General features: G+C 39.6%; 3 protein-coding genes across 3 annotated transcripts; 1 reads left to right on the top strand and 2 right to left on the bottom strand.

Moving 5' to 3' along the window:
• Positions 1–33: 33 nt before the first annotated feature.
• On the bottom strand, positions 34–14,800 carry nup188 (nucleoporin 188). Its single transcript, XM_041969333.1, has 43 exons — positions 14,723–14,800; positions 11,681–11,735; positions 11,466–11,539; positions 11,294–11,378; positions 11,098–11,178; positions 10,947–10,991; positions 10,768–10,860; positions 10,550–10,669; positions 10,219–10,430; positions 9,858–9,972; positions 9,404–9,604; positions 9,115–9,195; positions 8,934–9,026; positions 8,709–8,828; positions 8,497–8,623; positions 8,203–8,361; positions 7,816–7,942; positions 7,635–7,722; positions 7,459–7,535; positions 7,252–7,366; positions 7,043–7,163; positions 6,895–6,961; positions 6,494–6,619; positions 6,143–6,383; positions 5,841–6,047; positions 5,596–5,765; positions 5,426–5,495; positions 5,275–5,342; positions 4,976–5,171; positions 4,746–4,823; positions 4,562–4,647; positions 4,331–4,476; positions 4,071–4,249; positions 3,341–3,541; positions 3,139–3,231; positions 2,866–3,018; positions 2,455–2,592; positions 2,291–2,365; positions 1,927–2,160; positions 1,713–1,844; positions 1,556–1,629; positions 1,248–1,377; positions 34–743 (listed from the first exon to the last, which is right to left on the bottom strand). Exons 1-43 carry the CDS (start codon positions 14,761–14,763, stop codon positions 564–566), a joined length of 5,274 nt encoding a protein of 1,757 aa, XP_041825267.1. The 5' UTR covers positions 14,764–14,800; the 3' UTR covers positions 34–563.
• A 757-nt stretch (positions 14,801–15,557) lies between these two features.
• On the top strand, positions 15,558–19,306 carry dolk (dolichol kinase). The gene is made up of 2 exons (XM_041969871.1): positions 15,558–15,685; positions 16,181–19,306. The coding sequence occupies exon 2, from the start codon at positions 16,318–16,320 to the stop codon at positions 17,887–17,889; it is 1,572 nt and encodes a 523-aa protein (XP_041825805.1). The 5' UTR covers positions 15,558–15,685; positions 16,181–16,317; the 3' UTR covers positions 17,890–19,306.
• Positions 19,307–19,919: 613 nt separating this feature from the next.
• Positions 19,920–26,976, bottom strand: phyhd1 (phytanoyl-CoA dioxygenase domain containing 1). Its single transcript, XM_041969872.1, has 11 exons — positions 26,870–26,976; positions 25,379–25,537; positions 25,048–25,123; positions 24,918–24,965; positions 24,764–24,819; positions 24,619–24,681; positions 24,506–24,527; positions 21,906–22,034; positions 21,685–21,801; positions 21,208–21,334; positions 19,920–20,029 (listed from the first exon to the last, which is right to left on the bottom strand). The coding sequence occupies exons 1-11, from the start codon at positions 26,900–26,902 to the stop codon at positions 19,981–19,983; spliced, it is 879 nt and encodes a 292-aa protein (XP_041825806.1). The 5' UTR covers positions 26,903–26,976; the 3' UTR covers positions 19,920–19,980.
• Positions 26,977–27,321: the final 345 nt, after the last annotated feature.

Here is a 27,321-nt window from a genome sequence, read left to right as displayed (position 1 = left end):
CAACACTGAAAGAAAAATCAATCCTCACTGTGGTACAAAAGTCCCTTTTATTAGCATATCTATTTTCTTTTAAAGTACAAATCTTGGCAGCCACTTGAGAACATTTACATGTAATAAATGCAAAAATAGCTCAGGTCAAGATTAAAGAAGAGAAATATAAAAGTAACAGCTTCATAGGATGAGCTTTACTACATTTAGTCATACAGAGATTATATTTAAGTAGCACTTGAATGTCTGGTCATTGTGTTGTCATAGTGACCTATAAAACTAGGCCTGTGAAAGATGGACCACAGTCAGTGACTGATGTGTAGTAGCACCAAGATTTCTACAGACAGAGCTCTTTAACATGAAACAACTGTTGTGCCTTTTCTCAGTTGAAATGTTTTGGCAAAATTATTATTCAAACGTTAAATTCTGGTACCTTTTCAACTGTGGAGCCTCATAGTAACAAAATGAACAAAGTTGAGTCATAACGGTTTCCTTTAAAAAAAAAAAAAAAAAAGATTTTTTTTTTCCTTACTGAACTATTAATAGAAAATGTTAGCTTTGTTGGGGAGGGAAATCTATCTCTGCACTAGTCTGACAAAGGCCTGAACAAGCTGAATGACAGGCTCCTGGCCTTCATGGCTCACCTTCGAGCCAGGGGTGGGCGGTTTGGACTGAGTAGAGGGGAGGAGGCCGCTGGCTGGAGACGATGGAGACCCTCTCCGGAAGTGACGGGAAAGGCTAGAGAGAAGCGTGCTCTGGAGATGAAAAGAAAAAAAAAAAGTAATTTCTTAAAAACTATAATCAGTCTGGTGGATAAACTTAGGTTGTTATGGTTTTTAAAAAAATATATTCATATATATTTTATTTTTTTTATGGAATTTCAGTGTCCACAGTATCTAAAATTAGTTTGTAGAAACATTAAAATGCAGTAAATGGGCAGATTAACCACTAGAAATGGTGGAATATTCAGTTATTGTATGTTTTGTAATGATTGGACATATTTATGGTGATCCAGTCAGCCTCTCAATGTCTTCCAATGTGTTATCATACAAGATAACCAACATTGTAAGACAGGTGGCAGGAGAAAAAGATGCGTACTCTATCTGCTGTGCTCTGTCAAACAGGACTATATGTGAGTGCACATCAAAATGAGCAAGTCATAATTTTACTCATTAGGAAATGCATCATTGTTGGTTTTTTTGACTAAGAAAAAATAACAAAATGAACACTTTAAAACAAGAGCAGTTTGTAGATCTCACCAGTTCAGAGCTGAGCTCTTGCTTGAGCCTCTGTTTGTCTCTGGGGAGGATGGAGGGATCTTTGAGACACCGAACAGCCTGAGAGATCAGGACGTAGAAGCAGTTCTCCATGGTGAACATCAGCAGTGACCTGAAGAAGAGTCCACCTCTGTCAGTCAGCTTAAACAGTAAGAAGTTTCAACAACTGTGACAGCTCTGTCCAACCTCCCTATGGATAAAGTGTGCATTTCCCCCAAATAATTGTTTCACTTTAAAAGTAGGTTTTAAGTAATGCGTGTGCCACTGAGGTAGCAGGGAGAAATACTCACTTCAATGCCTGGATCTCCTCTGATGAAGCAAGCGAAGCTATGCTCAGTGAAACGGGCTCCTTCTTCTTCTCCAGCTGTAAATATGCAGCACAAAATTATCACAAATCTATTGTAGACCAACTGTGGGTCAAGCTCTTCAATTATTGTAAAAATCTACCTCGCTCATCATGCTCAGTGCCACATTGATGGTGGCCAGCAGAGTCCCAAATGAAGGGGCCACATCGGGGTCAAATGCTGGAGTTGTGAAGCTGAGCACAAACAAGGTTCTGTACTCGGCCAGGTCCATACACTGACACACAGACACAAAGTCATAACATTTCATTTTTCAAAGTCTACAAATAACCGAGACAAAAGAAAATTAGGATTCACACCTGGTCCAGGAGTATCTGGCAGCAGTCTGGAGTGAAGTGGCGAAGAGTTGCCAAGGTTTTACTGAGGATCTTTAGAAGGCTGCACTGCACGGCGAGCAGGGCTTTCTGCTCCGCCTCCTCTCTGTCTCCAACTCCTCCTCCTCCACCTGCTGATGCCGCCTCTTTAGTCAGGGTCTGAGGGGGTTGCTGTGTCCTTGGAAGGGGTCCAGGGGGCAACGCTTCACCGTTCTTTGCCTAAAATATTTCATAACACAGTTGTAATTTACCAGATTATATCAAGTTTTTTTTGTGTAATCCACAGATGTGCAATTAAGGAGAAATGCTGCAAGATCTATCACTCAAAATAATAATCCAGTTTTCTAACCTGGAGGTAGTGATGCAGCATCTTTTTGCTGTGGAGCAGGTATGTGCAAGTCTGGCACAGGTAACATAAGTTTACCTGCACAGAGGACATGGAAAGCAAAATACTGAATAAAAGCTTTTTTTTTAAAAAAGTAGAACTCTAGCATTTATGTACTTCAGACGTACCTGCACATCTCTGAGCAGTTTGGGCAGATGAAACTGCCATTCCTTACAAAAGCTGGAGAGCTGCAGCAGGAAACCGACTGTGTGATCAGCCTCATCCAGACAAGCCAGGCTCTGCACTGTACGCACTGCATTCAGACACTGCAGACAAAGATATAGCTGATTTAATTATCTAAACTGATCAATGATTGTCTTGGGTGCTGTGGAAACGTATTTTGGCGATCATGTGACAGCATCTCTCAAAATGTTGTGAATCTTTTGTGTTTTTTTTGTGGATTGAGACAATCACCACTGTACCAAATAGGTCTGCCTTACTTCACAACCCAAACCTTAATCAAAAGCTACAGCACATGTAGTGAGGGAGATTTGAAAAGACACATCACACTTTTTCCTGTTAATGCATCACAGTCATACCTGTAGTATGCGTTCTTGATGTACTCCAACAAAGTCCAGGGCTTCGTTAATGAAGTTGTAGCGCAGAGTCTTAAGAAGACTCTCCATTAAAGACATGCAGAGGCGGTAAACACCCGGCCAGCAGGCTGAGTCCTGGGACTTCCTGGTGAAACTCTGGTTAGGGACATGAATACACTATTATTACATCATATTACCTGTCCATCTGTATCATGAATCACTGCTGCTTGAAAGGTAACAAATGGGAAGTAAACATTACAATTTTCTTTCCTTTACCTGTGATGCACCATTTGACGAAACCTCATATACACCCAGAAGAGGGAGGCAGATAGTCTGGATAACTCCTGCTCCAGCAACAGCTGCTGCCCCCTGGGAAAAAAAAAAGAAGACATCCTCAACATGGACAACATAATCATGGGAAAGTATTGAATTAATGACATAAAGCATGTTCGTTCAATGTAGAAAAGTTTATTTTTACCTGAGGAGTGCGGGCTAGTGTGAGCAGCAGGTGAAGCGCAGCCTCGGTGAAGTAGAGGTTGTGTTTGGAGCGCAGGCTGAGCTCCACTGCACTCAGCACTGAGGGCAGGACTGGGACCTTCCTCATCACTGACACCCAGTGCTCACCATCCTCATCCGTGCGACATAGCTCCTTTGCTAAGTGAAGTGCTAGCACACACACCTGGTGAAGGAAAAAAGAAAGAGTGAGAAAAAGTGCTTGATTAACAGGGGCTACAGACAATTTTTCAAAGTTGATTTTCAAGATTTTTGAGCACATCACAGTCAATCACATCTAAACAAGTTCACCTCCTGACATGAAAACAAACGTCACTCAGTCATGAAGCAGCGACACATCAAAATTTAAATTTATCAAGTTTTACTTATGTTAAAGAAAATCGATTTTCAGCCAAATGTTCCTCTTGAAAACAGCATGGCTAACACAGTGGGTAATAAATAAATGCCTCTTTGAAAGTTAAACTACCAGTAACTTAAGGTTTAATGTCAGTATGTTGTCACAGCATTTTTAATGGATGATCATGTCACACGTGTAATTCATCTAATTTTAAATTGGTTTTGTTTGCTTTAATTAATGAAAACTATTTTTCCTTAACGACCCGGCTACACTGGAGGAAGAGGACTGGAAGATGGATTTAATGATGGAAAAAAAAAAAGGAATCTTCTGCTCATCTCTGCTTCATTGCTTGGCTTACCCCATCTCTCTGGTCCTTCTGTGGGCCCCGAGGAGACTCTGTCTCCATGCTGTCCTCGTCTTCCACCGCGTCACCCATCTGACTCATATGACGAGTGCAGTCGATGAGAGCCAGCGCCTCATCTTTAACTGTCTCGCACACAGACAGTAACAGCTGTGGCAGCTGGGAAATATCTCCACCTAGTTTAGATTCAAGAAAAGAAGTGAACTACTAAACATTTGATTTAAGCATGGAAAAAAAACACAACACATCCTACACACCATTTAGTCCCTGAATTTGCAGCACAGAAATAAGTGCAGAGAAGAGTTTGGCTTTGGTTCTTTCCATCATCTGCTGGTCAGCTTGTAGGACGTTCTCCAGAATGAGGGAGAGGGGGGACAGTATGTCAGGAGCTGCTGCTACCACACTTCAGGCAGAGGGAGAGCAGTAAGTACAAGAAACAAGATTTAAAATATGTCCCATTTCCCATCTATCAAATACACGCTATGTACCTTTTCCACTGTTTGAGGAGGATGAGCAATAGCGTGGCCATCATGGATCCAAGACGAAGACATGGCTCAGACATGGGAGTGGTCAGCTGAAAGACACAAAGAAGTGGAAAAAGTAGAACAGCTGCACAAATAGAAGCAAGACATCATGAATCACAGAAATAAATTTTATGTCACGATGACTTACAGCAACTTTAGTCCCGTCAAGGACATCCATGAAAAGTTTCAGCTTTGTCGAGTCTTCTGTTAACTGCATCACATCAGCCTACAGAGATGAAATAAAACCAGACACCAGCAGATAACCTTGAATCATGGTAACATCAGTGAAAAGAAATAATACCCTGGTCACATTTAAAATGATCAAAAATCACTAATACAAGCTTTAATCCTAAATAAATAAAATTTACTGTAACATACGTGGCTGGTGGAAAGAATCAGCAGCATCCGCCAAGCAGAGATCAACATTTGGGTCTCTGTGAAGTAACAGATCCCTTCCTCCTCCATATCTGCCACATGGCACACCAGTGACTTGACGTACTGGGACCAGTATTCATAGCGCCGTGCATTTGAGAACTTTTGAAGTCCATCCTTTAGAGACTGCTCCAAGGAACCACTGCAACAACACACAGAGAGGAAGCATTAATTACAAGATCTCACTTGTGAATTAAAGTGAGGAATACAGATGTATTACGGCTTTTGGGCACGGCTGGATTTACCTGACAACGTAGTAGATCTCCAGGCCGATGATTTTCATAGCAAATGCGCATGTCTCCAAAACACAAGGCTGGGGACAAATTACAAATCTTTGAGTTGACATATCCCCTTATGGTTTATTGCATAGTCTGTTTAGCAAACAGAAACCAATACCTCTGTGGTGTCTGAAGGTGGAGTGAGAGTTCCGAAAAGAGGTGTTGTCAAATTTTCCCAAAATCTTTTTCTGCATCAAAAAAAAAAGACGGAAACATGAAAAGTAGTTTTAAACTAAATCCACTTGCTTGTTTTAAAAAAAAAAAAATTTTCCAAGACAATACGCTCACTTGGTTCTCAAGACGGAGATGGCACTATCTCTACGATCCTGCCAGAGCGCGAGGAGGAAAGCCAGGGCTGCTCGGTGCAGCAGAGGGGGACACCAATATTTCCCCTGCTGTTTGGAGTCGATCAGGTCCAGGACCACGTGAAGACAGCTCCACTCACCCAGCAAGAACTCCTGAGTTTAAAGCATGATATTCTAAATGTGGGTGCACTACTAAACAAAACAAAAATAATAACTTTTGTTTCATACCTTTGATCCTTCACTTCCATCTTTCACCTCCAGATTGAGAAAGAGCTCAATCAGGCCAGGCTGGGTTTCCACGGCAACAGTGAGGAACTCTAGGATCATAACCTTGATCCTCATGTCTTCTGTCTTGCTCTGCAGCCGAGTAAGGAACGCGTCTCTGATGGCGGCTGCGTCGCTGCCAAGGCAAGCGTAGACCGACATGGGGGCCACCTGCCAGGAAACAAGTTTAACCCAAATATTTAGTGCCATACCAGACTTATTAAGTACACACCAATAATGTGTAGTGGCGGAAATGGACGTCTTACGGTGGCGAGCCGTTTGAGCAGCTGGACTGCGAGGCGAGGCAGCGCTGGATCATGTTTGTGGTAAATATATTTTGCAAGGACAACGACCAGATTATTGCCATGCCCACCATGCTGCGTCAGCGCCTGCTCCAGTGGGGACACCGCATCAGACGGTGGCTTCAGACGGATGGCGTTATTGGTGACAGAAAAGGCCAATTTAACAGTCTGGATCAGGATCTGACCCGGTCCCTCAGAGCCACAGCTAAACACCATCAAGAGGCAACCCAGTTAAATAACTAGTGAATGGCAACAAAATGAACAAAAGATGGTAAATTATTATGAAAATTAGCATAAACGCTTCAGACTGTTTACCTGCTGGGCTGTGCTGCCAGGACCACATCTATGGTGTCCACTCCTACTCCCATGATGTTGACGACTGCTTGTCCAGCCTCTGTGTTTGCCAGACAGTAAATGCAAAGAGACTGCAGGGTGGGAGTGCTGCATGAAGGAAAAAAGAAGTACATCAACCAGTTTCAATGTAAATATTTAAAAGTCTGTTCAATTTTACAGAAAATACTGAGACGTGCTGACACAATCATGTTGGTTTACGTAATTATAAATGAACAGATGGAAAGAGTAACTTAACAACATAACTACACAGTAAGTGAACACAGATTTTGTCCTCTATTTGAAAGATGAAATCAGAAAAGAAAAAAAATAGTGTGAAGTTAGAAAAATGCGTTAGTAACAAAGCTAAGTAAATACATCCATACCTGCCCTGGTCCTCCCCCTCTGGACTCAGGTTGAGGATAGCATGGATCAGCTCCAAAATGAGGCAACCTGTAGTGATGAAAAAGACATTTACTGAGTTATGTTTAATTTTTTTTTCATTTGAAGATAGAAAATAAAACGTTTCTTTACCTATTCTCTCTCTGGCTCCGTAGGTATTATAACGCCACTTGTGATATGTTGGCAGCATCTCCTTTAACACCAGCAGCACGCAGGGGATCAGACCTTTATTCTGAGTGCTTCCAAGCTGGCCCTGAAATAATGACAGATTCATAGGATGCACATCACAGCAACCGGACTCCATAGTGGAGGATTAAGTGTCTTCTAAAAACTGTTTTTACCTTAACCAGGGTTGTAATAAGACGAAGGAAGGCTATTGTCACAGCATACTCCCCTCTAGGCTGCTCAATCTGGACCAGCAGGTTGCCATAGTTTCCTGCTTTCATCCCCTCAGCACTAGGCAAAAAGAAATAATATATTTTCTTACCTCCCCCTTATTCCAAATGTCTGATATTTAAGCAGCACATACATTAGGCTTTTTATCTTACCTGACACATTGAGCCATGTTAGTCAATGGGCTGGAGGAAAATGGGAGGAAACCAGTGTGGTGCAAACTGGACCACACCTGAGGGAGCAAAAAAAGGAGAATAAATTAAATATGGGAGACAGACATAAATCCTTGATTTTCCCTCATCTTCACAAAGAAAGCACCCATCATACCCACCTTTCCAGGCATCCTTGCAGCCAGTACAGACAGACAGTTCACACAGGATGCAATCACATCCACAGGGGGGTTGATGACTGATGTTAGCCTGACAAACAGGACAGATTCATTTTACAGATCAATACCTTTTTTAAATGGATGAACAAAATAACTAATAAAGTGTCCCTTTATTTTAGCTTACCTTTGCAGCAGCATGTAAATACGTGAGGTGAGAGGCAACAGACAATCTGACACAGTCCAGTCTGTACTTATGATCTTATGGACCAGATCCAGGATGGGCTTCACTCTTGCACAGTGGGCTATAACATCTAGCACAAGACAAAAAAAAAAAAAAAGACGTCAATTATGCTGAATCAAGCAGTGATCAACAACAGTTATCAATTAAAGAACTTCAAAATAATCTTACACCTCTGCTCTAGTTCAATCACCACAGCCATTGTTTTATTTCCTGAGTTTATACTACACTCGCACATTTTACTGAAAAATAATCCAGCAAATACACAACCAGCTACTGTTGGAGTAATGTTTACTTTTGGCTTTTTAAGTAAAACTTGTGACATTGGTGTACCTGCAGTTGAAACAACATGGAGCAGAATTTCCACTTCACAGGTGAACAGAGTCCAGGAGCTGTAGGAGTAATCCCATCGCACCATGTAGCCCTGCTCCCCTGCAATCATCACCTGGCCCAGCACTCCCTGAGGCAACCACAGGTTAGTCTGCCCCGAACCTAATGGTTGACATCGAAGATATAAAATACTCTACATTCATGCCTGAGGAAATACCTGTCAAAGTTAGCCATAACTGTAATAAATCTCAGCTTCATCAATCCATGTTAAGATGTCATAATAACAATAAAACTAACCAAGGGGGTAAAGGAGTTTCGGAGTTTGTCTCCTCCACAACGTCTCGTCATCATTGGTGATGATATCATTGGGCTTATGTTTGTAAACTTGTGTATAAAAGGACATCTTATCCAAGAAGTTGTAAACCTGTCAATGAAGTAAAAGAGTTTTTAAAAGCATTAACATAAGTAGAGGTTTGGTGGATTTACGTCTATGTAGATGTAAAATTAACCTTTTTTACTGTTGACTTGTTTGACACGAGTGCAGTAAGGAGCTGCAGCAAAGGTCCAATCTTATGAGGGAACATCCCAACTGCACTGTCCAGGACCATCCCCAGTCCCATGTTTGGCTTCTGAATGATAGTTTTAACAAACAAGATGCATTATTGACAGTAAACTTCCTCATATCTAATCTCATCTCCAAGAACCATTTTCTTTTTATGATTTTTATTCCTCACCATTTCCCAAAAGACTTCAGCCAGACTGGGAGCAGAGAGGACCTCGCAGGCAGCATCGATCAGGTGGGAAGACTGTGTTGCCACACCATCAGTCTGTAAGATGCATTTCAAAACGGGAAGTTACAAACACAGGTTGCAAATATACATGTGAGGGACTTACAGGGATCAAATTAAGCTGTACCTGTAGGCTTTCTTCTTCAAATGAAGTGACCACGAATGAGAGGAGGCCATAGATACACATTTTTGCTGTACTTGCTGTACACTAGAGAAATTAAAAGTAGACAATTTCATACAGCAAACAAAAAGCAGAATGACTCTTATATGTATATTAATGTGTGAATGGCAGAAAATCAGGATTTTTAAGTGTGAGTCAGATTGTCAAGATCTGATGTTTAGTCGAGAAACTTTTACTGGCTATTTTTGTTTTTTAAGCATTCAACTTTTATCACCTCTCCCCATTTCATGCTTACATTATTTCCTGAGGCTCCGAGGCCTTTCAGCATGGCTGAAAGGTACTTGAACACCCCCAGCTGCAGGGCGGTGTTGCCTATCCTCCTGATCACATGGCTGGACTCATCTGGTCTCACTGTGTGTCTCAGCAGGACCCAAGCCAACAACACAGGCCCGTGATGAGGAATCTCACCAAATGTCAGCAGCAGCTGATCCATCTCCTAGAAGACACAGAGAAATACACATGTTCAGATGTCAGGAGCTTTTATTATAAACCGTCCATTTCTCTCTCTGTTGTTCAAAGACATTACTTTGTTCTTCTAAAAAGCTGCTCTTTTACTCATATCCTTTTTGGAGCTCTTGCCAGTATTTAGCTCTATTTACTTAACTGATTTCATTTCTCAGACTGCAGTGATTGTATTGATGGATATTAATGCTGATAATGCCTCATGTAGTTAGCTGTTAAACTCAAACCTTAATCACATTGGGTGCACCAGAGAACTGGTGTTGTTCTGCACAATCCTCCAGAGCACACTTGTGCAGAAAGTCGATGTCCATTCCTTCAACCAGGATGAGACAACTAAGGTATCTGCAGGCCAGAGAAACATCAGTAATTAAAGAAAAAACACACACATACAGAATTAGATATTGGGCCAAATACTACCAATATATTTACCAGTAAAGTCCAATAAGTATTTGGTATTAAGAAACAGTAATGCAGCTGCACAATTTGCCCAACATACATTAGAGATAAATCTCTTTATATGAAGAAAAAACCAGAAATACCCCTGAGTCTATTTTACGCAGACATTGAGTCCTGCATCAAATGACTTACCCGATCCGATCAACCAGTGCATCCATGCTTTTGTCCACGAGGTGCCTGTTGGTCTGTCGAAGGCCAAACCCTTGTTCTTTGAACATTTTGGTAAAGCTCAGGTGGTCAGATGGGCTCATCTCAAAGTAAGCATAATACAGAAAGATGATCTCTAGCAGCAGAGACTGTTCTCGCAGACACTGCAGGAACCACCGCGAGACCCGTCTCTCCGTCTTTAGAGGGGAAAAAAATAAAAGGTATTTCAATCCTCTATTAGGCAGATGTTACATCAAAATTACATTTAAGTCAAACAGAAAAATGCAGTCTACATTACAACGTAACATGGACCAACCATTAGGTTTCCGTGAGTTTCCCATGTCGGTGCCTCAGCCTTGAAGAGATTCTCAAACTGTGACTGGTAGTTGCTCACCAAATCTTTCTCCAGCTTTGTTACACAGTTGCTGTATTCAGTCTGGACAAAATAAATAAATAAGCATAGCTGAGGTTAAATAAAACAGGTCACATTAATCATTTTAGGAAAAACAAAAAATAATCCTGTACAAATCTCACCCTATAGGGATGCCGCTCATCCTGAAAGTAAGTCAGCAGGAGGAGAACGCATCTAAGCAGACACATGCGCTCCTCATAGTAATAGTCAGCTATCTGTAAAAACAAACCTGTAGTTATTTACTGAATTAAAGATTGGATCCATAATTCTCATGCTGAATTAACTGCAGTAATTAACTGACCTTTAGCAAAAGTGCCTGGCTTTGCCGCTCATCCTTGAGAACAACCTGTTGAGAAGACTCAACTGTAACCATAATCTTGTCATCATATCTTTAAATTTTTGCTACTCATAGAAAACAGTCAACTAAAAAGAAGTGAACTGAGAAGAGACACCTTTAATGAATCACGGGTCCCTCGGTAGTCCTCCTGTAGATAGCACTGTAACAGCTGCACACTTTGCTGCTCATCTAGACTCTGTAATATTATTTTTTAAAACAATTACAAAATACTTAAAATAGTTATCACAAAATGTGCCAACAACTGAAGACTGAAGACCATGTATGTAATGGTAAAAATACATATTTCTTACCAGTAGTTTACTGATCCTCAGGCCAAAGTCTTTCAGTGGCTGTGCAACATCTTTGTTATCCTTCACTTTCCCCGCAGAGGATGAGCTACAAGAGTTGATGCTGACAATTACCCATTCAGTTATATATATAATACCATCTATGTGATGTGAAAATAACTGGGTGGAATTATACCTGGGTGGCTTGTAGTAACTGAGCCCTTGATGCAGTCTGTCCCAATGTCTGTCGAGCTCTGCTTCTATTTGAGCCTGTGGCCATCAACCAAAAATAGCAAATATTTTAAAAACAGAATCCAAGAAAATTATTTTTTTGTTTTGTTTGTTTTGAATGTTGTGGTCCTGTACATTATCTATTCACAACATATGGCTACATATAGCAGGCAGACCTACCGGCTCTCTCAATGCAGACCTTCCCAGCAGTATGGTCCATAATTCTCGACAGCTCCTGTTAGAAACAAAGTGGCTTGTTTGAGCAGAGCAATAATGTATGCATACCAATCTGTTGAAGCACATCAGCTTTTCTTATTAGACAGAAAATGCTTACTGGTTATTGAATGAGAAAACCCAAACTGTTCAAACTGAATTTTGTAAGAAGAGATGGCAAATTTGACAACATACAGTAGCAATATACCTCTATGCTGTGGCATCTTTCAGGATCTGACAGTGTGTCTTGATCCATAAAGTTGAAAATTTACTATATAAGCCATTATCACCACAGAAAAGCTCAAATGCTTTAATAAGTTAGTAAAGTTTATTTATAAAGCGCTTTTCACAGACAGAAATCACAGTGATGTACATACAGTGGGTGCAATAAAATCATAATTTTCATACAATAAATAACCATCAACCAAAAGCTTTTCTGAATAAAATATTTTTTTTTTCTTTAATTGCTTTTTAATAGAGTCCACAGAGGCGACTATACAGAGGGACAGGGGTAAGTCCAAATTCAAATTCCAAAATCTGGGGGCTACCACTTGGAAAGCCAGGTCTCCCTGGGCTTTAAAACAGGTCTTTGGGACCTTCAGGGGGCTCTGGTCTGTAGACTGAAGGGTGCACCCTGAGGAACACGGACATAACAAGTCTGTAATATACGGGGGCACCTGACCACGTAACACCCGGAAAGTCAAAACTATCATTTTAAAATCAATACAAAATTTAACCAGAAGCCAATGAGGTCTTGATAAAATAGGGGTGATGTGGGCTGTTCTGAGTGTAACTGTCAGTAGTCTGGTGGCAGAGTTCTGGACTAAATGAAGTCTGTTACGAGTCGCCTTATCGAAACAAGTGAAAACAGAATTACAGGTGAAACAAAAAAAATGTGACTATTGAGCAAAACTTTGAGTAATTCAATTTAAAAAGGTAAACTAATATATTATATACATTCATTTTATGCAAAGTTTGATATCTCAAGCATTATTTGTTATAATTTTGATGATTATGGCTTATAGTTTATGAAAACCCAAAAATCTAAATCTCAGAAAATTAGAAAAGCGTGAAAAGGTTCAGTGTTGTCGCCTCTAAGTGCCGCACTCTAATCAGCTAATTAAGCTCATGCAAAGGACTCCTGAGCATTTAAATGGTCTCTCAGTCTATTTCAGTAGAATTCACCATCACGGGAAATGTTGCTGACCTGGCAGTTGTGCAGAAAACCATCATAGACACCCTCCACAGGGAGAAAAAGCCTCAAAAGGTAATTTCAAGAGAGGTGGGATGCTCTCTAAGTGCTGTATGAAAGCACATTAATAAAAAGTTGAGTGGAAGGGGAAAATGTGGAAGAAAAAGGTGGAACAACCAGCAGGGATGACCGCAGCCTTCACAAAGAGTGGACTGAGGCTGGAGTTAGTGCTTCCAGAGCCACCACACACAAACGGATCCTGTACATGGACTTCACGTGTGGTATTCCTCGTCAAGTCGCTAGAGTCTTACCTGGGCTAAAGAAAGAAATAACTAGTCTGTTGAGCAGAGGTCCAAAGTGCTCTTTTCTGATGAGTGCAAGTTTTTAATCTCATTTGGAAATCAAGGCCCCAGAGTCTGGAGGAAGAATGGAGAGGCAACAATCCAAGACACTTGAAGTGCAGCGTGAAGCTTCCTCAGTCTGTGTTGATGTGGGAGCCACGTCATCTGCTGGTGTTGGTCCACTGTGCTTCATTAAGTCCAGAGTCAATGCAGCCATACACCAGGAGATTTTAGAGCACTTCATGCTTCCTTCAGCAGAAAAGCTTTTGAGAGATACTGACTTTATTTTCCAGCAGGACTTGGCACCTGCCCACACTGCCAAGAGAACCAAAACCAGGTTCAATGCCTGTACTTGATTGGCCAGCAAACTCTCCTGACCTGAATATATATATATATATATATATATATATTGGCTTCACCTGTACAATATGTTGATCATATGAGATGGGATAAAAGCATAAATAATTATTTCATGATCTGATTTTGACAAAATTCTAACTTTAGAGATAGTTCTCAAATGATAAAAACAATATTTGGTCAGCTGTCGGGAATGACATGGCTTCTTTACATGTCACTGTCCACATATAGTAAATTGTAAAATGTGAGTTACTAGACCCTCTTCTAGACAACTTAATAACCATGCTCTCTAAGAGCTTAACTGGCTTCATTTGAAAGATCCAACACTGATTCCAAAACCATTTCTGTCATCCATGGCTCTTTTTAACATTTTAAAACTACATCATCTGACATCATTGACTAATTCTACCCTTAGATTTCGAGACATTACAAGACATTAACAGTACTGATCTTTCTCTCACCGTCAAACCGCATTCTGTAGACTTTTAATATTAAAACTCACAGATTATGTTAATAGAATATTTAATAAAACAAAATAAACGCATTGAATAATTCGCTTTTATAAGTGAAAAGCAATTAATTGTAACCGTTTTTTAAACAGGATAATGGTCAAGTTAGTGTTGAGGTCAATGTTCAAGCAGGGAAAATGTTAGAAGTATTTTTCATTAAAATAAAATTAGCTAACGTAGCTATTATTTTGTCCATGCCGCGCATTGTTGCTAGTTTCTCCGCGATCACGTTATCATCGACAAACGAACCAACGATGATTCTTGGTAGTAATTAAGTTATTTGATGGGTGTTTTATCTCGGCATGAACACAGTGTTGTTCATCAATTAATCAAAATCATGTCACTCGCTGATCCCACAGAGTTCCCATGCTGTTGTTGACATGCAGCGCCGCGTTACAAAAAGTCATTCAAATGTTTAGCCGCTAGCACTTGCTAAGCTAAGTTAGCGTGGTCTAATAGTTTAATAGAAAAACAATTCAACATAGGCCTAACCACTATTCTGACTTCATGGACAGATAAACTCTGTATAAATATTTATCCGTTGGCAAATACTTTAAAAATGTATCAAAATCGTTTAAATGTTTTATAAAGTGTGTTGATATGTGTCTACCTGATGCTCAGCTCCGATTCCGCCATCTTCGCTCCTAACATGTAATTGGCTGGCGTGCAGCCGGCTCGTTCTTCTTCGTCGTTGGAGTATCTTCTTTGTGAGATAAAGGACTGCTTAGGTTTACTGTCCTGCCATCTTCTGGAGTTGAAATATAATTTCAGTTGACGTCTGCTTGTTTTTGTGTAACCCTTTATGATCTGATGCGAGTCTTTTTAGGATTAAAATGTTATTGTTATATGTTGAGATTATGCGTTATCTTTCCTCATGTCATGTTCCATACTTATATTTTTGCTTTACCACATTTTAAAAATGTAAGTTGACTAGGCAAATAGATCTATTTCTTTTATAATCCATGGCGTGATTTATGGGACATTATATTTCATTATGGGACATTTTATTTCTAAGAACGTTACATCTTTTCTTTATGCTTTCTTAACAAAAGTCTTGTTTGTTTTGATTTTAGAAAAAGAAGTAGGCCTAGATTTAAGATGTTAACTCATTCTACTGTGAAATAAAAATGAAAATTAAAATAAATTAAAAGTACGTTCATAATAAGAGAAAGTGCATTAAACATGGATTTCCCCCTCCTTCTATTGATTGTATTTTCTGATAGATGGCAGGCTATGAAAAATACAGTTTATAATAGTTTTTTTTATATCTCCATGTATAAATATGTTAGCAAAGTACAATATATTCTTCAATGTATTATATATATATATTCAACATTTTCCGGTCGACATTAAGTAAATAGATTCATAAAGAGTTTATTTACTTATTACAATTTATTCTGTTTTGCTGGATAAGATTTTTTTTAAGTGTACCACGTGACCCGGCTGTCAAACATGGCTCCTTCCTACAGGGTGTGATTAGCGACAGCTGACAACGGAAATAAATGTATCAATAAAGGACGGCAGAGATTTATACCACAGCCCAACACCTTCCAGACAACGCAGCACTTATGTGGTATGTACTGTTGTCTTTGTCTGCACGCATTTACTTCCACACCACCAGCTGTTTGTGCACAGCCGCGATTAGCTTACTCGGTACAGTCAGCTGTATTTGCTGTTAGCTTGAGATTGCAGCATCCTCTGCTCAGACACAATCCTCACTTTAGCTGGCCCCACTGGACAGTATTAGCATACATATTAGATATGACGGGGGTTTTGTTATTCGTTGCACTGTATCTGTCGGGTGTGATGACCATTGGTTAAAGACAGCTGATCCAGGCCAGTTGTCATTCAAACCTTCCACCCCCACAGGAACAAAGGTTGCATCTGATGTGTAAAGAACACGCGGCTCTCCTGGGTCTCGTTCATGTGCTCAGACACTGACTATGAATGTTTAGTGTAGAAAAACGCTCATGGCATGAAGCAGACAGTTGGCACAGCTTTAATTTATATTGTTATAATTTGTGTCCTTATGTGTATTTTTCACTTTCCCCCCCTTTTTCCCCTACAGACTCATAGCAAGTAAAAATACTTGCCAAAGGATGAGTGCCATAGAAAGGAAGTGACAAAAGAAGGCCATCACTGTTGCAGACCATCTGTTCACATCAACTCTTCTCTCCCTCTTCTGTGAGCCTGAAACCTGCAGTCATGCATGTCAACCCAGTTCTTGTAGAGTCCACTGTAGTCCTGGTAGTGGTGATGTGTGTCCACATGGCGGTCTGGAATCAGCATTCTTGGTGCAGCATAGCCCTCGTCATTCAGGCTTTCTACGTCCAGCACAAATGGGACCGTCTGCTCAAGTCAGGAGGCGCTGTGTTCCAGTTTCGACCGACAGCAAACAGCGGCATTGTTCCAGCCTCCATGGTGATGCCTTTGTTGGGCCTGGCACTGAGAGAAAAGTGCTCTGCCTCAGGGAATGTCTACTTCGAACGCTTCTCCATGGTGATCACCATCACAGGAATGATGCTGGCTCTGTTCCTTTCACTGATTGCACTGGGCATCACAAGACCTGTACCAACCAACACTTGTGTGATTGCAGGCCTGGCTGGCAGTGCAATCCTCTACACAACAAAGCAGACGCTGACTGTGTCTGAGGTGATTGAAGTCTTGGAGGTACTGTTGATCTTTGTTTATCTCAGTCTGATTGTACTTTACTTGCTGCCACGCTGCTTCACACCTGGAGAGGCGCTCCTCATCGTAGGTGGAATCAGTTTCATTGTGAACCAGCTCATTAAGCGCTCCTTGAACCTGGCAGAGGTCAAAGGTGATCCAGTGAACTATTTCCTGCCTGTTGTTGTGGTGGGCTCACTGTTGCTGGGTGTTTTCTTTGCCCTGCTCTTCTGCTTCATGGAGTCCGAAACATGGGTGTCTTCACTCTTCTTTCACATGATGACAGCCGTCCTGGTTTTGGGCATCCTGATGCCGTGGCTGTCCTTGTTCATCGGCCGGCACCCCATCATGTGGCTGTTGGACTTTGTCATGTTAAATGACAGAAGACTCTGCCTGCTGGGGTACTGGGTGTTTCTGGCTGTTTTAGCGACTTGTGTCGTGTTGCATCAGAACCATCAGCGGCAGTTGGGATCCAAGAAGCACCAAGCCTCGACTGTTGTCAGGAAGTACTTTCATGTGATTGTAGTGGCCACGTACGTTCCAGGGATGATATGTGACAGGCAGCTGCTCCATGTGGCATCTGTTGGTTGCTTGGCAGTTTTCTTGTTCTTGGAGTACGTGCGTTACTTTCGAATCAGGCCTCTTGGCCAGCTGCTTAGGCAGCTGCTCACTTTGTTCTTGGATGAGCGAGATTCTGGGCCTCTCATCCTCACCCACATTTACCTGCTGCTGGGTATGTCTCTACCTATTTGGCTGTTTCCTGGACCCTGCGCACCTAAGGGGATACTTCCTGGGGCAGGCGGCCTCGTTCCTTATGCAGGTGTGCTGGCTGTGGGAGTTGGAGACACTGTGGCATCTGTGTTTGGCAGCACCATGGGGGAGATCCGTTGGCCTGGAACTAAGAAAACCGTGGAGGGGACAGCAACATCTGTGTTTGCCCAGATTATCGCTGTGGCTATGTTCCTCATCTTTGATGGGAGCATCAATCTGAACTCCACTTACTCATGGATAGTTGGTTCCATTACTGTGGTGGCCATGCTGGAAGCGTACACGTCTCAAATAGACAACCTCTTTCTCCCGCTTTACCTCTTCATCCTGCTATTGCTTTGAATGAACATGTGATGTCAATGAACAGGTCTTTTCTCTCTCTATTCACTCCTTTCATGGAGAAACGCAAAAATGAGGTGGGGGGAAACAAATGTAAGAGAAGCCCTTTAGGAATCAGTGGCACAAGAAGGATCTTGTTAAAACAAAGCAATACAGCACAAAAAAAATCTAATTTCTATTCTACAGCAGACATACTGATATATCATGTTAAAGTCTGCTTTGAAACTGCAAATAGTTTCCATATACTGTAATGAGTTTTTAAAGAAAGTTATTAAGTATGTGGAAGGGTTGCTAAATATTCTTTGAGCTCAAAGTCAGCGGTGGTGTAATTCTCCATCCTGACCCTGAAGGACTCAACTGCTAACACCACTTAAATTATGCAAGAGATTTAGTTTAGCGAAGTAGAAAAATGTCTTTCACACACACATTACTTTTTTGTTGTGGTTGCTACATTGTGAACATTTTCCTACAGTTCCTGTTTAGTTCAAACAATACATGCCCTTGTATTGCCTTTGAAGAACACTTTAAAGTTTAGTCTCTTTCTTAACCTTTTATTTTTACACTATTTTGCCTCACTGATGGCAATATGAAGGACTTAATGTTGAAAATATCTGCCTTAAGATATTTGTTTTTTAATTATTTTTTCTCATGATAGATTATTGTAGAAAGCGTAGAAACAAGCATGGCAGCCTCATTAAACTCTTCTTTATAAGGGCTGACTCTCACTATGCTCCTGCATGACACTAATGTAAAATCCAGTACTGTAACATATATGCAGGTATCCTACAGTATATTTTTATTTCATACTTTGCACAGTATGTCTATGGTTTGATGGGACCCCTTTAAGGTACAATGATGTATACATTTCCTTGTGATACTAAGCCTTCAAACCATGCATATGTCTGGACTCTGGAAATGCTGTTGATGAATGCTGGTCCTTCATTATTGGTGATTTAATCATGTAATTATTTAAACGGCTTTATAGAAACTTCCACTGCGTCACCAGGTTTGATCTCATCATTTATATTTTTCTTTTTTCAGCATTGGTTTGTCTTTATTTATTCATTTTATGTTGTGATTACAATTTTTAGCATGATAGTATGTTATTTTGCCATCCCTACATTTTTAAATAATGTAAAACTGCATGTGGAGCACATTAAAATGGTGAAAAACAGACTGTACTTTGGCAACACAAAGATGAACTCTTTGCTTTCTCGGTTTGAAAACCTCAAGAAGTTTTTGAATGTTGTGATTTAAAAAGTTGTTATTAAGTTTACCTGTTTTTCATTCGAGTTGTATCTTCAAATGAACATACTTGAAAACAAATGTTTAAACTTGTCTGTAAAAAATCATCTCATGTGGAAAAATTTCAGGGGAAACAGACTGAATAATAAATGATACTGGTTGGTGACAATGCTGATGAGGAAATGCTGAATAAAAATGGACATAAATATCAGCTCTATTGTGGAGGGTTTATAAATTTAAAAATAGATACAGTGACTTTTGAAAGATGGCCACCATTAATCAGTCCAGAGTTGGTCAGCCTGAATTCCTGCAATCTAGGTTCATCCACGGTAAAAATCACTTCAGTGTTTTCTTTCGAATTGACAGTTTTAAACCCCCTCTTACTTCAATAACTGAGCCAAAATGCATCACTAAAAAGGGAAAGTGAATGATCTGTTCCATCCATTTCCTATCTGGCTTTTTCAGCACTACGGACAGCGTCAAATATACACTCATAACTCCAAATTTAGCAGAAATAATTTGATCATTTCACAGCACAAACACTCCTTGACTGAGCTCATCCCACTCTCATAAAAGGCATTACACAACTCACTAGCATACAGATCCATCTACTCGTACAAGTGGACCAAAAACTTAATTTACAGTCTTTTAAAAAGGGACATTTCCTGTGTTAACACCAAGATGTTACATCAGTGGCCTTGAGGCTGACCCCACTGTACTTGGCTGCACATAGGCCAGAGAAACAAGAGTTAGAAAAGATATAAAGAGTTGTAGCATGTGTATCAATGTTTTAAATTGTTCATACATGTTGGTCCTTTTTTTTGTGCAGCACCAGATGTAAGATGTGCTTCATTTAGTGTAAAGAGGTGGGAAAGGGAGCTCCTCAGTGGGTTGCAACCTAAAAAAACAGAAGCAATAGAGATGGATTATAATGTGTATCTTTTGAAAGAAGCGGAAATAGTTTATTTTTATTTATTTTGAAAAATAGTTAAACTTATAGACGCGTAGTGTCTACAAGTTGAGCTCAACTATAAAATCTTGTACTGAGTCACATTAATTTATCTTTGGTACAGTTTAAATTTAGAAATTTAGACCATCATAAAGTAGTTAATACCCACCACTAGGCCCACCATAAGGCACAGTGTGATCTGGTTAAAGTACAAACTGCATCATTATCAGGGTGTTTGAGGACATTAAGGCCTAGATGAAGTCAAGTTTTTTTTTTTTTTTTTTACAGGTTCATGATACTTACAAATCCATAAAATCTAAATTAGAAAACAAAGTTCTGAAGCAGCTAAATCAAAGCCAACATTTTAACCCTAAGCCTTGAAATGTGTGTATGTGTGAAACAGAAAAAAGTAAAACCTCCAGCATATTGCAAGGAGCAAAGAAGCATTTTTTTATTACATCTCTTATTATGACAGATATATGTTCTGAATAAATTCCATTATCCCCTGTAGTGTTTTATAGATTTATCTGTAGATATAAGACTTTGAAGTGAAACTACATTAAAGTAACTTATTAGCAGAAACGTCACATTTACACTGCATTCATGCACTTCAGACAGAGTGGGTGATCTAATGAAATGGGTTTTTTTCATGGGAGGCCCTTTAACACATTACAGCACATTCAGTGTGTCCTGCCAGAAGACTACAGATGTAAATTAGCCTAAGGCTAAGGTACATTGTACCAGAGTTTAAACATTTATGTTTAAATTGTACATGGTCCCTTTTTAAAAAATAAGAAGAAAAATAAGAAAAGCAAAGATGTAAATAATGAGATTAATATCTGAAACACCTCATTAAAACAGAGCTATCAATCATTTTTTATCAAAAACCTTTGAGCTTTCACATCTGTGACAAGTCACTGAAGTTTTAAGAGCATCTGGCTCCAAAAACATGCGTCAGAATCTGATTTCCACTTCAGCAAAAGAGTCAGAAAAGATTTTCTTAAATAAATATCTACATATATTTAATTAATCTCTCAATATGCTGATTCAGAAAACCACCTACCAGGTACAGTTGATTTATAAACAATAAAAATAAAACAAACACAACAAAGTCCCTCAGCTCTTACCAGTTATCAGGGCTCCAGCGGGTGTCCAGGGCCTCCATGATGTGAAAGGTGTAGACGTGGCGAGAGTCCTCTGAGGTGTTTTCAGCACTCCGATGCACCACCTGCCCATTGATCAGGACCACGCCACCTAAACACCCAGAGATGGAAGGACCAAATCTCACAGCCTCCTTTGACTTTATGGTTAATCTGGTTTTTCATATGAGGGTTTTTTTTTCTTCTATTCATGTAATTATCTGTATTGTCTGAGTAGAAGCAAACAACTTTTATATTACTGAGATAAGAAGAGCTGTTTCAGGATCTTAAACTATTCTAAGAAAAACATCCGATCACTTTTACCCACAAATAAAAATTATTTTTTTAAACTGTACACTGTAAAAATTAGTTTTATATTCATTTTCATACGTTCTCTGTCATAAAATTGCTCAAAATTCAAAGGATTAATTTAATTATTGATTTAAATTCCTCATTAGTCATGACCTTTTTTAACTGGTGCAGCAACAAACTTCTCGTCATCATATTCCTGCTCTCTTCCGATGAAGTCTGTGAGAGGAAAATTGCCTTTTGGGGTGCGCACCATGCGACGGGAGATACCACCTGGGAAAAGGAGAGGACACATACAGTAGTTCTGTCATAACTAAAGGAAATACCATAAAAAACTGATCTAACACAAAATGCTCCAGTCTTAGTTTGATGCTTACTATCATGTGACCCTGGGATAAACCACAGGCAGCCATTGTTAACCGTAGCGTCCTCCAGGGCGATCCACAACCCCATAACTCTGCCCAGAGGCTCCGTGTACAGGAATGTGGCGTCTTGGTGAGCTGTCACTAAAAAAAACACACAATGATTTAAGAAATTAAATATAGAGAAAAATGTGTTTGCATGTACATGGACTAATTCTAATCTGATTAGTCTTTAGATCCGAATAAAAACTTCTCACATAATAACAGAATAAATCAGATCAGGCTGATTCTCAGTTTGAATGAATTGTTAAAGTACTAAATTTTATCTGGTTGTTTCTCTCTAAATGCCTAAAAAAGAAAAGAAGCATTTTTTTGGACATGCTCAAATCATGTGAAGGTGACAAAATGAGTTTCAGAGGAGCTAAACACAACCACAGCAGAACTGAACAAGTCTGTGACTTAAATGTTTTTGTTTGAGGATCTAGTTAGGGATGGTTGAAAATCTTCTCTAGATACTTCAATAGTTCTCATTCCTGAGAACAGTTTTGTCTGATTCATCCACCAGATCCCGGTCTGCTCCTGGACATGGCACCAGGGTGTTTTTAGAAAGCAGGGGCCTCATTTATCAAACTGCGGAGCAAAGCAAACTACAGGTGGCATCTAAGGAAACTTCAACTTTCAACTTTTATAAAACTTTCAGATTAATAAAAGCACACGCACGTCTTGTTTCCATTCATAAATCAGAATCAACTCGAAAGCGGGCGCATGTGAGGGAATGCCTTCCCACGCCCACATGGTGGCTATAAATGGTCAGGTGAACGCCTATGATATGCTGTCATCGCAGTGTCAGAAGGGAAGACGCACCAGAGGAGTCGGAATGTACGGATGGATATCTCAGTCGGTAGATCATCTGTCTGCCACGCAGGAGACCGAAGTCCGAATCTAACAGTGGTGAATGGCTTTGGAGAGAAGCGTCTGCTAAATGACAGTAATGATGCCGGTAGTTTAGTTTATTGGTTTAATTTATAAATGTGTACAGATACATCTGAGACTGGTAGCAGTTTATCTAGTGTTAAATATTATTTCTTTCTAGTTGCTGGGTGCTCCAGTTGCGGGAAATAAAGACCGTCTTGACAGAAATTGGGACAACAATTTAAAAAAAAACATTGTGTAAGAATAAATAAACAAAGGTAAACCCACTTCTTGTGTGTTTCATTAGCGTTGCACCACTTCCAGACCTCCAGCCTGCTGAATGACTTTCTGACATGCTGGCAGCAGACTCGCCCTGTTTAGCTGCATGTATTTTATAACATGTACGTTTTGTTTCACAATGACAGAACATATTTTAGTGTTGAGGTTCATCTCCCTTTTTCTTGAAAATCCTTTCTTTTTATTTGTATGTTTTGTTTCTTTTCCCAAAATGTGCACTCTTAGGAGAATTAATATCGAATGTGCATCTTTATTCATTTCTGCAAAGTTTTAATATCTAACATGTGGTGTGAAAGGTAATAATAGATTGTGCACAAATGTCTCACATTTCACCTTATTTCCTTGATTTTATTCTGTGCTGTTGGCGTCGCAGTTTCCTGTTTCGCATACTCTGTGCGTACGCGTTGGTCAGAGTTTGCGTAGAGGTAGGAACATTTTCCAGTCAAGTTTGGTTTTCATAAATCCCAAAAGTTGACTATATTTGGCGTACGCAGGTTTTTGTTCCTAGCAAGCTTGATAAATGAGGCCCCAGGAGAAGAAGGATCATATGTTGCTAAACTGGGAGAAAAGTTGAAAAGTTTCTTTATTCTTCTTCTCATAAATTGGCAGCCAAACTCAGAGATTCATTCTGAGTTAAAACTCTGCAGCATGTAAACTCACATTTGTCTGTTTAAACATAGGAAGGCCTGTTCTTAACTTCACCAAGCAGGAGGTGGAAAGAGACTTTAATAAGGCTGCATGTGGATACATAAGAGACGCTTGAAGAATGGGATCAGTGCAAAAAAGAAGGATGTTGTATATTTATCTATCATGCAGTTTTCTAGGACTTCTAAATCCTGCCTGATGAAGCTGACAAATGAATTCCTTTAGTTCCTGTTTTACGATTCAGACCTGATGCAACACATTTATTTTTACCTTCATGTGATGAGTGCTCCTTCACACAGGTGATATATTTTATTATTTATTAATAAACACAAATATATAAAACAAAACCCAAATGTTTAACTTTTGGAAGTGTTTTTTTTTTTTTATGATTTTTTTTTTATGAAAAAATAGGAAGTCTCATGCCTGTCTGTTATTTATTACCAGCTAACAATAACAGTTGAAGTGGAAAGGCAGGACGGACAGTATGCCCACCGCTCTGATGAAGAACATAAGTCACAGCTTGTTGATCTTTTGGTTGCACATTACTGACTTATGCAATGCTATTCCTGTTTTATCCCACTTACAGTAACTGGGAGGCTTTGCAAACCAGTAAATATTTACTTAGCATTTAAGCTAGAGCTATTTTAAGAGTAAACAAGAATATTTTTATTGAAATTTGTAAGTTGTTGCTCTGAGCTGGAAAACATGGTAATGGTAGGAAACTGGTAGAAAAAAACCGTTATTGTATTTACTTCTCTTACCTTCTCCACCAATCCCTGGTTGCTGAAAAATACACAAAATAAATATCTTATCTTAATGTTCTCTTGCATCATCTCAAACTGGATGGTAGTTTTCATAAAGATAAATGATTTACCTTAAAAATGTACATGCTCTGCAGTATCACAGGATTTACAAGACCTAGCTTCTTGGCTATGCCCTGGGAGGAGAACATTTAGTTTAAGTGTTGGTTATGCTGTTACTCGGAACATTATCTTCAGACACTGAGGAAGCAGACTCACCTGAACTTTGGGTGAATGTGTTACTTTTTTGTACAATGGTTCATACGCATGTAGAGCTAAAAAAAAGAAGAGATGGATCACTTGTTCTGGGTACTTTTGGGGGGCTCTTTGTGTAAGTTGTTAACAAAACAAAAAATCAGTCTTGATATCTTACCATGGCCGACTTTATTGAGTGATTGCTGCTTTGGCACGATGAACTCCCCTGCAAGTCAAGAGACTCTTCATTTTCCATTTCACTATAACATAAATAACAGACAAGCCAAAAGAATTTAACAAGCGCTCACCTTTGTCATCAAAAACACCTTTCTCAAAGAAAAAGCGGATCTTATCTCCACTTGTGATGAAATAATCAGCATTTCCCTGCAGGACAAAATGTTAACATTGGTCAGCTGATCCACCAGGGAGCAGTTTCATTACACATTACAGTGTTGACATATGAGTTTTTTATTAGCCTGACATGAGGGACAGTGGGGGGTCAAGGTAAATAACTGTAGCAGGGAGCCTTACCTGCATCTTAAGTTGTGATGTTATGGAAAGCATGTGAAAAATACAATGATGAATGAGCTGTTCATGCTGTTAAAGACTCATACCGCGCTGCACTGCACATTAAGTCACCTGTGTTTTGAGCTGCTCATCATGATAGGTGGAGAAGGTGGTGCGACAGTGCTCGGGGACGTCCATCCGGTCCACGATCTCGGTCATCCTCTGCCTCAGTTCATCACACTCTTGCGGGGTCAGCAGCCCGTCCAGAACCACGTACCCATCCTCCTTGTACTGTGAAGCCAGAGGACAGTTTCAACAGTTCACAAGGCAGTAAAAGAGACATCAAGGCACTTTAACAATAGTTTTATTTTCTTTAGGGTCTCTGTTTTTCACACAAATACTCTCTTAGAGGAAATTTCAAATTTAGGTAAAGTCGAAGGTTAAATCTGCAGCATTTAAACAAAAAATAACAGTTTTATTTGAGCCATGTGTACAGAATACATGTATTAGACCTGTATTCTGGCCCTGATTCTGGACCTTTACATGCCCCATATCAGGACAGGACAAAATCCCTGCATTTCTCCCACATCATGGGCTCTTCCATCATCCAACTTCTGCTCCCTTGTAGGCATTAAAGGATATGATACTCAAAAATATTATGATTTAAGAGGAGCTTTACTTCTGCAGGCTTTGATGAACCATGACTTACTGGACATGCTGCACACTTTCTGTACATTCTGTACAGAACTTGTACATATTTATCTGTGGATACTCTCTTTTGCATGTAGCAATCACTTTGTCTTTTCCCCCTAATTATTCTCATGTATGTACACAAATACTGTTTTTGTAATTTCTACTTACTTTCTATTTTATTTATTTGTTTATTTTTTATTTTTATTTTTTTGCCTCTGCAACGATAAGAAATAACAGTGTAGTTAAATTCCTTGCTTGGATCTACAGACATGGCCAATAAAGTTGCTTCTTATTCTGGATTACACATTAGTTTTACATTACAGAAAGAAAGAGCTTTTGTAGGTTTTCATGTTCTCATTGAATTTGCATGGACTTAAAATGTTGGCAACGATTTCCATATTAACAAAGAGTAATTTCATCATTTGCTATCTTCTATTTTACACAAAAATTCATATTTTATATCAAAGCCTTCTGAATAATTCTTGGACTTTTTTTCTGCTTGCAAGTCCTGCGAACCTGTGCCGGAGAAAGATGGTTAATAATGAATATCAACACAGCTGCAGCATAAACTTACACGTTATAAATAACGCTTGATTTACAGTAATCATTTGCCACGTGTAATCCTAAGAGGCATCTATTCATACACGCATATGGTTAAATGTGTCTAAATATCAAATTTAAAATCCACTCTGAAAGTCATATCTGGTCCTTAAAAGATAAAACGGGGAGCGTTGAGCTCGAGAGGCCACTTGTAGCTGCAACATGTTACGTAATAAGCTTCACGTGCACGACTACTTTTCACAGGAGTATCAGTATTAGTAAAACATTTCTATTTCTTTTAAACATTTTCTATTTAAGATTAGCATAAACTTAGGATGTCAGTTACTGGATGTCACTGTGCCTCCGATGCTGTTATAAAGTCATCCTCACCTTCCGCACATCCCGGTCTGCCATAAAATCCATCGCAGTCTGCTGCGATCCAGTTCGTGGAACAGATACGAAGTGTTATGTCTCATCCGGGTACCCTGCTACCTTACCACGTGACCTGTCAAAATCAATTTAAGCGTAAACAGTAATAGGATTTTGAACTTTAACTCTTTCGTTGCTTCATAAAGCGGCCAATCGTCTGCTTCTCGTGTTGCTGTAGTACTGCAGAATGACCTCTAGGTGTCACTGAGAGAACGTGACAATGGAAAATGAGCAACAGCACCCTCTTGTGGCTATTTTGGTCAACTACATGTTCCACTTTAATTTAATGCATCTTCCAGTGAAAATTTTCCATACATTTATTAAACAGCTAACTTTAATTCTTAAATTATACATTAAATTTATGTTTAGATACTGTTCTCATAAAAAGTCTGTTAAAATAATGTAAAAAAGCT

This window comes from Melanotaenia boesemani, chromosome 19, assembly GCF_017639745.1.
Source record: "Melanotaenia boesemani isolate fMelBoe1 chromosome 19, fMelBoe1.pri, whole genome shotgun sequence".
NCBI lineage: Eukaryota > Metazoa > Chordata > Actinopteri > Atheriniformes > Melanotaeniidae > Melanotaenia > Melanotaenia boesemani.
Note: the sequence above shows the minus strand (reverse complement) of the source record. Positions and strands in the feature narration are given on the sequence as shown.

Coding starts and splice junctions, on each gene's coding strand:
- nup188 (XM_041969333.1), bottom strand. CDS start 14,763: ATGTTAGGAGCGAAGATGGCGGAATCGGAGCTGAGCATCAG. Junction 11,736..14,722: donor GAATCGGAGCTGAGCATCAG/GTAGACACATAT, acceptor TGTTTCTAACAG/GAGCTGTCGAGAATTATGGA. Junction 9,196..9,403: donor TCGGAGCCTCAGGAAATAAT/GTAAGCATGAAA, acceptor TAATTTCTCTAG/TGTACAGCAAGTACAGCAAA.
- dolk (XM_041969871.1), top strand. CDS start 16,318: ATGCATGTCAACCCAGTTCTTGTAGAGTCCACTGTAGTCCTGGTAGTG.
- phyhd1 (XM_041969872.1), bottom strand. CDS start 26,902: ATGGATTTTATGGCAGACCGGGATGTGCGGAAG. Junction 25,124..25,378: donor ATGAGCAGCTCAAAACACAG/GTGACTTAATGT, acceptor TTTGTCCTGCAG/GGAAATGCTGATTATTTCAT. Junction 21,335..21,684: donor TGCTGCACCAGTTAAAAAAG/GTCATGACTAAT, acceptor CTGGGTGTTTAG/GTGGCGTGGTCCTGATCAAT.